Here is a 12,115-nt window from a genome sequence, read left to right on the forward strand (position 1 = left end):
TGGCAGTTCTTTTGATGGGGCCCTATCAGTAAAAATCGTCTCTACTCAGTTTAATTTTAATTTGAGATTTTCAGCGTACCTACTAACAATTACATGTTGTATATGTCCCACTAATGGACATAGGACTCCTCTCTTAATAACATAATATCTCTTGGGCAGAGGCTCTCTTGGGTCGGGGGCCCGTGGCATTTTGCCAGCCCTGCCAACCTATTGTTACGCCACTGGTTGAAATTCGTGTTTTATAAACTATATAACCCTGCTAACATATACTTAATTCATACAAATAAACCTGATTAAAATAAAAAAAAGTTGATAGAATTTATAAGAAGTCGTTGTGAGCCAAACTATCTGAATCCACGAATTCAACGTACGTCGTGTTTAACCACTAAGCCATGGCGACAGAGCTCTATTTTTCTATTGGTACAAGAACTTGACATTTAACAAAATCTATAGCTACATTAAATAGTTGCCAACACAAATAAATTTTTAGAATCACAAAAATCTACACTGTATCTCAATACAATTGTTGCCTTAAAGCAAAATATTTGGTGTTCGAGACGAAATAACAGCTTTATAAGCTTTTACTTTATTAAAAGTATAACTAGTACAGTCTGGGTAATCTTAAAACTTAACTAACTTTGAGCCATTGTCATCTATAAAGCTGTGCCTATATATTAGTGAAGTTTATTTAGCGTTTTTTTTCAAAAATCTCTGTGGTGAAACGAATCTGCTACCCAGCGCAAAAATTGACCCTAAATTTTAAAATGAAAAATGCTCAGTAATCAGAAAACATATCTTTGAACTACTCTAAATATATTAAAATCAATAAAATTACAATTTATTGACACATCAATATTTACAAATTTGATCTCAGATATCATGAAAATCCTAAAAGATATGCCTTACTTAGAAATATAATATAACGAAAAAGATGGTGGATGGTATTAGTAACTCGTCAATAATATTATTGAACACAATTTTAAATACAAAAATAAAAAATTAGAACTTTAAAAAAAATTTAAAAAAACTAAATTGAAAAAGAATAGAAAAATGAAAATTTACAAATACTTTTTCAGACACCTTTGATTGGTACTCTAATTTGTTGATTCTGCCGTCCATAAGTAGTATAGTTAAATATATTAAATCAATCTATTCAAACTTATGCAAGAAGGCAATCGTAAAATAAAATAATTTTAAAATTACTTTAAGCTACTTATTTCTAAGAAGGAAAAAATTTACAATTCTAAATGTGGCTTATGTGCATGAAACTTTACTTCTATTATTTCTTTCTTTAACACATACTAAAGCGCATTTTTCTGTATCGAGTTCCAAATAAAAAAGTATCTATTAAAATAATGTTACAATCAATGTGCATAAGAAATTAATAATTTTGCGTCATAAAACACTAGATAGCATTATAAACCAACGATAATTGTTTTGTTTTACATAAAATATTAATTTCTTATGTAAATTTACTGTCCTATCCATGATTAGCATTGGCTACTTTGCCACTTGCGTAAACACGCAAAAGCAGTAAGATTAAACGTACGTTAAAAATTCATTTTTCGTTTAATTACCGAGAGCAAAGCATTCACACAAAAATATTAACGAGAAAACAAAAATCAATAAACTCTCAGTATTATAAATATCACCACATTTAGCCAAGCGAAAGGAATATAATACTAAAACATTACTTCTATATACATATTAAAAATTAACTAGTATCTTCTGGTTTCGATTCGCTCTCTTCTGTGATTGTTATCATCGGAGGGGTATCATAAAACACCTCACCTGGCGACATATCATTATTCAATCTCTCAAACTTTGGTGAACCAGCTTGAATAACATCTTTCACTGATTCATACATTTCAGTTCGAATCACGGGTAAAGATGCACGTTTACCTTGTAAAATATCTTTAGGAATATCTGCCATATTTGTCTCCTTTATACTAACATCAGGGTTTGCAACTGAATCAAATCGCGTGAATATTTTTATTGGGCTCTCAAATTTTTCAGCCACGGCCACTGCTACGCCGTTTTCCATCTTCTTTTCTTTCTTATCGTGAATTTTTTGGAGACTTATCTCTCTCGCTTGAACATCAGATAGTAAGGGGCCATCGGACGAACCTTCGATACAATATACTGGCCCTTGTAGTAAATCATTACTGATTACAGAATCTTGTTTGAAAATTGCGGCTGTAACAACTGGTTTATCGGGATCAGTTGGCGTTTTACCAATTAAAGGTTCTTGTGAGTTATCGTGAATTAAACTTTCGGCTGTATCGTCTTTCGACACATCATAGCCTGCGTATATTGGATATCCGAACGGCCCTTGTTCGTATCCGATCTGACTGCTGTACGAATAGGTAACATTATGAGAGCCCATCGAGGACATACTAAGATCTGAGATGGAAAGTCCTGTACTGGATAACGCCAATTGTCGATCAAATTTTTCACTACTTCTTTCGCTGTCGTCTTCAACGATGCGCTTTTCGTACTCATCTGGTACACGGTGGATGAGAGCTTGATTTGTAGATATCTGAGGGTCCTGAATATGTGAACTTTGAAGGTTTTTATTATTAGGTCTGTAAGAGTTTGATTGTTGAACTTCAACTACGAAGATTCCGTCGTTGTCGGGTGAGTACTTCATTTTTGTTGCCCGTCCATTCTTAGTGATATCCTGGAAATAGAAAAAATATCCTTTTATGTTTGCTCAATATATTTACATATATTCCTGAAGGCCCGAGTGAGCAAAATGTACAGCCTTGGCGTACAACAGTAGTATATAATATAAATTTTTAATATTAACGAACATACTCATAACACAAAGTACCGCTCATGGAATGTCGAGATATTTATTAGTGCGTGGCCGTTCAAATAAATATTGTAAATGCGATTTTGTTGGAACGTTTTAATAGATTAACTACTCTTTTATTCGATATGTATTCTTTAAATTTCGCATGGCTATTTCGACCAGGCTGACTGAGTTTTGTCTTTTTCAACTGTGTTATTCATATATTCCGAGGCATAAATGTTAAATATGTTTATACTAACATTCCTCTCTTCCGTTTCTACAATAAGATGATTATTCTTTAGCGTCATTGTGAAGATTGAGCCGTTTCCTGGCGGAGTTTCCCCTCCTGTATCTCCATCTTCTGGGGACTTCGTCTGAAATTAAGAAACAAGGTCATGTGAAAACAGTCTTTTAATCTAAAAGAAAAGTATTTCATACACACGATAAAACGTGTATGTGTAAGTTCTGCTTTTACATATTTTTAAATTCCTTTGTCTGTTAGAAAAGCGATGAATTAAAGTATAATTTTCAAGGTAATATTATTTTACACAAATATACTCGATGACATTGCACATCCGAAGCTCTAAGGTCGACATGACTAAGATAAGGCCACAAAGAAAACCCGATTGGCGTCTTTTTGGGACCGCTAATGATTTGTATTGATGAATCGTTCACCTTCGCCCACTCAACTTTTGTGTAAAACACAATACCAAGGATTTGAAGACATCATCATAAAGTTTCCTATTTTACCAATATTTTTCGGATGTAAAATTTTAAGAACATATACAAAGTCAGTAACAAATTTTTATCTGAACAAATTATTAAAAGGCCGGTAACGCACTCGAGAGTTTGTTTTAAAAAGTTTTTTGTTTTGAATTGTAAGATTATGTACTCTTATATCGTTCGTGGGGTATTTTTTTCTAGTTGTTATTCAATTATTTTCCAATTTCGTAATAAACCAACTTAGCGGCTATAAATAGAATTATCAAACACGTGTTTACAACATTTATAGACATTATAAAGAGGAACCATTTGTGTTTTTGTATGTATATTTGTAATGTTTTCATAAAGAAACTAATGAACCGATTTTAATAATTCTTTCACCATTAGAAAACTGCATCTTCACTGACTAATATAAGCTATATTACATTTAAAAAAAAATAGGGATCCCTTATAAAAATGCAATAATATAACCCAAGAAGATAAAAAATCTGTCATAGCGTGCGCTGTGGATCTATCATCTGATAGAACAAAAAATGTATTGTATAGTATAGTATTATAGAACGTATCAATATCTTCAAAAAAAAGTTTACCCATGGGCAATTGTATGTATGCCTATCTCGAGTGGGGATACACAAGATCGGTATCTATGCGAGTGAAACCGCGGGTCATTGCTAGCAGTAACATAAAATCATGAAAAAATGGCTAAATTGGTATGCTTTTTAATTAAAATAAATGAAACGTCTTTTATCCCATTACAGGTCTTCCTTTGATATTCTCACCTCAGAGATTTTCTTCAATAGCAACAATTTTAGAAATAAAATAAATCAGTGACCGTTTTAGGTCTGGGCCTGAGATTTCTATCATGATTAGGCAAGTAGGTGATCAGCCTGTGCCTGACACACGCCATCGACTTTTTGTGACTAAGGCAAGCCGGTTTTCCACGATGTTTTCCTTCACTGTTCGAGTGAATATTAAATGCGCACATAAAAAGATTGTCCATTGGTGCACTGCCTGGGATCAAACCTACTAGCTACCTCAGGGATGAGAATCGCTGAACAACGACACTGCTCAGCAAGAATTTTAACTCATTAAATTCTTATCAACTTGTCAAATATGATTAGGCAAAAATCAAACGCATTTAAGAGGCATGGACCGACTTTAAAGAACAAATACATTAAAATAATAAATAGAAATGATTAATAATAAGGACCTAGGTACCATCTAACTCCCGGGGTGAACGACCGGTCGTCGTCCGCAGATTCGGCCAGAGTTTTATTTTTTCCCCTTCGCTTGCATCGTGCACTTTTTAGATGCACCTACTTCGTACAGACTATCTAACGACTGGACAGTGAAATCCATGGATTAAATTAATAATTTAAATATCAGATTCGGCCATTAAAGGTCGGCAACGCACTCGCGAGCTCTCTGGCTTATCACAGTGTGAGTCTCCTGCACGTTTGCCCGCTGTTCTATAAAAAAAATATAAAAATTCAGTTGATTTTTGCTCCGAGCCGATAACAAAATTTAAGAGCTATATTAATAAATGAAGATGCTGCTAAGATGTACTCGTTTATCTTATGACCCAATTAGATGGCCTAGATTCATACTTAGTTCTAGTAATCTAAAATCACATCAGTAAATTTTAAATGTATGTTATTATTTTTATTATGTGAACAATTCTCAATTCGTCTTTTGTGCCACACGCATTGGTTGCGCAGTGCGTTGCACTATACGAGCCAGTTTGACTAGATTTTTGGCAGTCGGCCTGCGCAGGAGTCACCTCTCCCCCTCCTGAACCCACCCCCTCGACGCCAAATTCTTTTATGAGATTTTGATGACTTACAGCTCTTTTTGTAACCACAGCTGCAATGTGAATAGGGTGTTAGTCGATATTTTCGTACTGTATTTTGGGTTGGGATTTTGTTACATCGACATATACCTTCATAACTTTATGATGCTAAATTCACTGTGTAAACTTATATGATAAACATATCTAGTTTTAAGCAATGCAGTATGAAGTTATATACTACTTTAAAAGTGTCAACGCCGTATAAAACGAGACCTGAAAATTTAAGATACCGGCAAATATGTTCAGTAAAGAGGAAGATTCGACGCTGTCTCCAACATTTGTGTATAACAGGTCGTTAAGGGGCAGAAGGCTCACCTGATGGTTCTCAAATATGGACATTAATACTTCAAAATGTCAAATGTCTTATAAGTGTGTTGCCGGCCTTTATTGGAACGCACACTCTTGACGAAAATACTTCGATCGACTTAACCTTCCAAACATTATTATTTTATTTATTTATACAACTACTCTAACAGCTAATAGCCAATGCGATAGTTGTTTAACTTAGTTAAGTTAATTTTGCTATGTAACTCAACTACCTTAGTTACCGTAAAATAGTATAAAATAAAATAAAAATAAAATATGTTTATTATGGAACGTAAGATACATGTATCACTTATTCCACGTCATTAAATTTGAAGGCATCCCTACTCATCGGCAAAGAAGACAGAGGGTGTAGGCCGAGAGAAAAAGCCGGCGTAAAAAACTCTCGGTACTCTTTTAAAACAGCAAATCATCAAACAACACTTATTTATAACAAATATCGCAAATTAATTAGAAGTAGCCTGTCTAGCACTAGTCCCAGGCCCTTTTATCAATTAGATAATCGTTGACTTTATAGTAAGCCTTTTTACACAGCTTTTCTTTAATACATTTCTTAAATTTATTGAAAGGCAGTGATAAAAGAGCTTCTGGGATTTTATTAAAGAAGAGTATCCCTTTCCCCAAAAAAGAATTACTAACTTTAGATAGTCTAGTACGGGGAAATTGCAGCCTGCGTTTGTTCCGTGTATTAACATTGTGCGTATGTTCTATTCTAGTAAACTTATCACTATTTTTGTATACATACATAATATTTTCATAAATATATTGCGAGGGAAAGGTAAGTATATTAATTTCCTTGAATTTATCTCTAAGAGATTCCCTACATTTTAAATTATAGATTGCACGAATAGCCCTCTTCTGCAGGATGAAAATAGTTTCGACATCAGCAGCATGACCCCATAATAATAAGCCATAAGTCATTAAGCTATGAAAGTAACTAAAATAAACAAGTCTAGCTGTATCGACATCAGTTAGAGAGCGAATTTTTTTAACCGCGTAGGCTGCAGAACTAAGTCTCTTCGCCAATCCGTTAATATGAGTGGACCACTGAAGTTTTGAATCCATGGTGATTCCGAGAAATACAGTTGTATCATCCAGATTCAATTCCTCACCGTTTATAATTGGTCTAGTATCCATAATCCTTGAATTTTTTGCACAAAATTTAATGCATTTTGTCTTTTTTGCATTAAGTAGAAGGTTATTCATACTAAACCAATGGACAATCGAAGACAGAGCATTGTTCACATCGTCAAAATTTGTTATTTGTCGTTTGATTTTAAAAATCAAGGACGTGTCATCAGCAAACAAAACTATCTGATGTTTTCTCTCTACCATGAAAGGTAGATCATTTATATAAACAAGAAAGAGGAAAGGGCCAAGAATTGAGCCCTGTGGTACCCCCATATCTACTGCCGACCCAGAGGACCTCTTACCATTCACTTCAACCCTCTGAGTTCTTCCGTGTAAATAGGAAGTCAGAAGATTCAGTGCGGTATTCTTGATGCCATAATGGCGGAGTTTCCCGATTAAGGTCTCGTGTTGGACACAATCAAATGCTTTGGATAAGTCGCAGAAAACACCTAAAGCGTCATGCGACTCCTCCCAAGCCTTAATTATATATCTATATAACTCAACACCGGCATCGGCTGTCGAGCGACCCTTGGTAAAACCGAACTGATTATTATGTAATAATTTGTTTACGTTAAAATGACTTACCAGTTGATTTAATAAAATTTTTTCAAATATTTTACTACAAGTAGGTAGTACGGAAATTGGTCTAAAGTTACTGGGGTCGGACATACTACCTGCTTTAAATAATGGAATGACTTTACTATGTTTCATTAGATCGGGAAACTCGCCACTTTTAATACAATTGTTGAAAATTATAGCTAGATGGGGAGCATTTACATCAATTATGCTACTAATTATTTTTACAGAAATACCCCAAAGATCGGTAGTGTTCTTAATATCTATGGTTCTAAATATCCTCACTATATCGTCGGCACCAATGGGTCGGAAGTTGTATATGTAACATATACAACTTTCAATCTATTAATCTATTTCAAGCTTACCACATCATACATAATATGGTATATGTTACAAACTCTTTTATCTAAAATGTATGACAATTTAGGTAAACATAAATGTTACAAAAAGTTTTTTTTTTGCTGATTTTAGACCTTGGGAATGAGTCCCTTACTCATCGATAGTTTCGGACACAGTACTAAGAACTGGCAACACCTTTGACTGGTGCCCCAAATAGTATTGGTGCAAATAAACCCATCCCTATAAATGTTCCATGCTTAATACCATCAACACGAGGAGAATGGAGAGACAGTTTAGACAGTTGAAAATCAGACTCGCCATTATATTAATCCAATAAGCGTACGTATGATTTATAATACGCCGGCGGGTATTATTCATTTGTGAAAGTTAAAGATTTAACATTTGTAATCACGTCCAACACTAAAATGGATATCGCATTAAAAACAAACGGGTTTTTGTATTGTTTCAATTAATTTTCATATTTTCAAGTGTTTATTTACGTTATAGCTAAGGAACATTGTGTAGTGTTGATATATTTTCTATAGTATTTCATCAAAAAATACGAATATGTTACAATTTCTTGGGTTATATTGTTAAGCCAAATTATATGACCTATTTTATTGCACGTAGTTTTTGTTTAGTTTATTTTGCTTTCTTTGCTTTGTCTGCAGTTTGGAAATTAATTTCCCAAAATTATAATCCAATAATTATGGTACTATTATAAATTGTATCACTTTAAAAAATGTGATTTATTATTATACGTTATAATAGATCTATTTTATATTTATAAGTCCGATCGATGAATACGAAAATATTAAAAAAATACTAATTCAAAAATAACGAGGGCAAAAGTGAAGACATTATTATTGTATACGATTCACAATTTTAAATTTAAAATCGATGTATTGTACAGTACCGATTTGATTAAGATATATTCGAGTAACTGGAAACGGGTTTAGTCTCCCAGCTCTCGGTAGAGTCGGAATATAAATTAGGACGAAGGCTTTTTCAGTAAAGGAATATATGCTTAGGCAATGTATAGCGGTCCAGTCAGGGTTGACTACAATATATATAAAAGTTTTTGGCGAAATACTTGCTAATAACCCTATTTAAAATCCTAGTAATAACCAAGAAAGTATTTCGCGAATTATTTTATTCTATTTTCGACCGAAAGAATTGAACAGTCACTTATTAAAATAAATTTCATTTAATATGCAATTTCCGATAGCCTAAATTATTAAATTAAAATTAAATAGTTATTTAAAAGAAAGAAATGACAAATGGTACAAAGATGATTCAAGCCAAGTCAGTCATAAAAGAGTTATAGCTCGTTAAAGTTTTATAGTTAAAAAATATGTTACTACTTTCATAATGTTTACTGTAGAATCATTGCGATGGTCTCTGCATGAATATATAATATTTTCGTTATATTTGTCAGTTTTATAGGGTGTATAAAATATTGCAATTTTAATGCCATAAGGAATGACCTATTATGCTGTCGGTAGCCAAATACCTCAGCCCTTGGGTTATCGCGCATCAGCACCCGGAAGAATTACTTTCTTTTGCTTTTGTTTCTTACTGCAACACTGATTTCATAAACTATTAAATGAATGAAATGAATTAACCAAATATTTAATTGAAGAATAAAGGTGAAGATATATATGTATATTAAATATGTTTAATTTCAACCTAAATTAAACAAAAAAAATCAATTGCATTTTAGTTAAAATTTAAGTTCCAGTACTACTGTTTTTTTATATCATAAAGGGGGACAAACGTGCCCGCTCGGGGACGCCCAAAAAGGGCAGTAATTGCAGCCCATGGACAACCAGAGAAGGTGCTTTCGCAAAAGAAAATATCTTATAAAGGGGAGCGTGGAAAACTTCCAGCCATCAAGGTAATGCGGATGAAATTTTGAGTTAATACATTACATCCAAATAATTCGGGTTTAAAGCATTTAAATGATTTAATTGAAATGACGATTTTAAAGTTCACTTTCATGCATTTTATTTTGGTTAATAAGATACAATTAAAAATGAAACGTGAAGATATTGGATGAACTGTATAGAAGTAAGAGTTGTGACCGCACCTTTAGGTCACTTACGCAAGCCACGCCAAGTGAATAATGTTCAGAATTGTTTGGTAATGACAAGCAATCAGAGTGAATTATGCCAAATCACTGGAAAGCGCGCGTTAGTGGTGAAAGCTGCTATTTCTTGCCAAACTAATGAGGACACCGAATTTTTCTTAGCAATAGTTTGCATCGTTAAAATGTGCAAGCAAAGTTTGACTTACATATTGTCATATTACTGTTTGTTAAAAAAAATAAAAATAAATCAATGGCTCTACAACGTTTAGGTCTGGGCCTCAGATTTCTGTATCTGTTTCATGATCATTTCTTAATCTAATAGGCAAGTAGGTGATCAGCCTTCTGTGCATGACATACGCCATCGACTTTTTGGGTCTAAGGCATGCCGTCTTCCTCACGATGTTTTCCTTAAATGCGCACATAGAAAGAAAGCCCATTGGTACACAGCCGGGGATCGAACCTACAGCATCAGGGATGAGAGTCGCACGCTGAAGACACTAGGCACTAGCCACTGCTCATTACTGTTTGTTAGTGGCAGATATTTTAATTCATTTGTGTATTTATAACAGTGAAAGTATATATTCGTTTAGATTTAGTTTGTTCAACAAAAACTTTTTACTTTGAGAATCGTGTTTAAATACACGCCGAGGAGATTTTTTTAATTTATTGACGCCCCAATTAAGTAACACTGAAGTAATGTTAAAGTTTGGTTGCTGTTGGCTATATTTTAAGATTGGCATACATGATAATATGAAGCTAAAAGTTTTAAATTACAATATATGTCGAATTACAATCTTCGCAACAACTACACGACTATATTATTATAAGTATCTCGACCTACTGACCGCCGACGATATTTAAAATCTCACTTTTCTACACTTGTACTAAACTCTTTTCTGAATATTCCGCTAACGGAAACCGGAAATGCACGCGACAAAACACGATTATGCCACGATAGTAACTCATGCGTGATAATCTCCACTTTGGGGCTTTGCGTATCTTATCGTAGAAAGTATCTTATATCAGCTAAGTCGCATCGTAAAGTTGCATTTAATCGGTTCTTTATGCATGTTACCCGATTTTTGGTTAGAGGGGGAAGAGAAAGTGCCGCCATTTCGCGGAATAAGGATGACGATAGGTTAAGCACTTGTTGTGATTTTTTGCTGTGAGATTTGAGCCAATAATATAAACAATTTACGTCGTTTTTGCTTTAATTTATTTCGCCCTTGATTAGTATGTGGTGGCTGTAATAATAATTTAACAAAAGAATAATAATTTTGATTTGAAGGCATTTTATCGTATTCAACGAAGAACGGTTGGAATTCTCGACGAACCCTTTCCGAGCGGCTTCAAAGTAAAGAGCGTACCAATTCTTAAAAAGGCCGGCAACGCACTCGCGAGCCCTCTGCCATTGAGAGTGTTTATATGTCTACGTATAATGGCCCCTGTTCTATATAAAAACATACTAGGCTAAACCTACAACTTACCAGCGTACCAAGACCAGGGTATTTTTGACTACGTTTTACTGATGTTGTAAACAAAGATTCTCGAGTATTATTTATACTGAACCATGTTAGCAAATGACGTATTTCAGACATTTTTAGAGAGATCTCCTAAATACACATCCGTCTGCAGTGTTCAAGTCACACGTTGCATTGAAACCAGACCTACCGTTACTTGCTGCGAACAAAGATGCTGCGGTTTAAGGGAATTCTAAAGACAGCTAAAGAAGATTAAAAAGTATTTGAACCCTCAAGCATAAGAATCACTATATTATTTAATTTGTATTGCACAAAGCACAAAGAATTGCCATGAGTTGCCCTTCATATAACTTATAAATATTAGTGTCGACGTATGTGTTAATGTGTATGCGTTTTTATTGGTTGTTTAATAAATTATTTTATTAAAAAATTTATGTATTATTTTCTTACAATAATTTCTAAATAATATTCTTTCAAAGCCAATGCTATGGTAGACATCTTTTTTAAATCTTATAAACAAAAATTATACACTTTTCTAAAAGAACCATGTTAAACAAACTATTATACATTACGTCGCCTACATCTAAGATAAATAGCCTAGATATATGCGTAGCGTTTCGTAGCACTTTCTAGCGTACCGCTACGAAATAGATTGGTAAATAGAACAAAGCGACATCGCAGGCTACAAGATTGCGACGAAGTTGCCTGGATCTGAGCTGCAACCAGATTCGTAAGTACCTACTCATGTTATTTTCAGATAATCATACTTTAGATACATACGTAATTGTTTGAATTTCTCCGTATAAACA

At 33.8% G+C, this 12,115-nt stretch overlaps 1 protein-coding gene across 2 annotated transcripts in view; it reads right to left on the bottom strand.

The window, feature by feature from the left end:
* Positions 1 to 704: 704 nt before the first annotated feature.
* LOC125048854 overlaps positions 705 to 12,115 on the bottom strand; it is a 35,906-nt gene continuing 24,495 nt past the window's right edge. For both annotated transcript variants that reach the window (XM_047647789.1, XM_047647790.1), the window contains exons 5-6: positions 3,055 to 3,168; positions 705 to 2,680 (exon numbers count right to left, since the gene is read on the bottom strand). In XM_047647789.1, the coding sequence (XP_047503745.1) occupies positions 1,715 to 2,680; positions 3,055 to 3,168 (1,080 nt within the window). In that variant the 3' untranslated portion in view covers positions 705 to 1,714. The remainder of the gene's footprint in view (positions 2,681 to 3,054; positions 3,169 to 12,115) is intronic.

Source organism: Pieris napi, chromosome 4 (assembly GCF_905475465.1).
Source record: "Pieris napi chromosome 4, ilPieNapi1.2, whole genome shotgun sequence".
NCBI lineage: Eukaryota > Metazoa > Arthropoda > Insecta > Lepidoptera > Pieridae > Pieris > Pieris napi.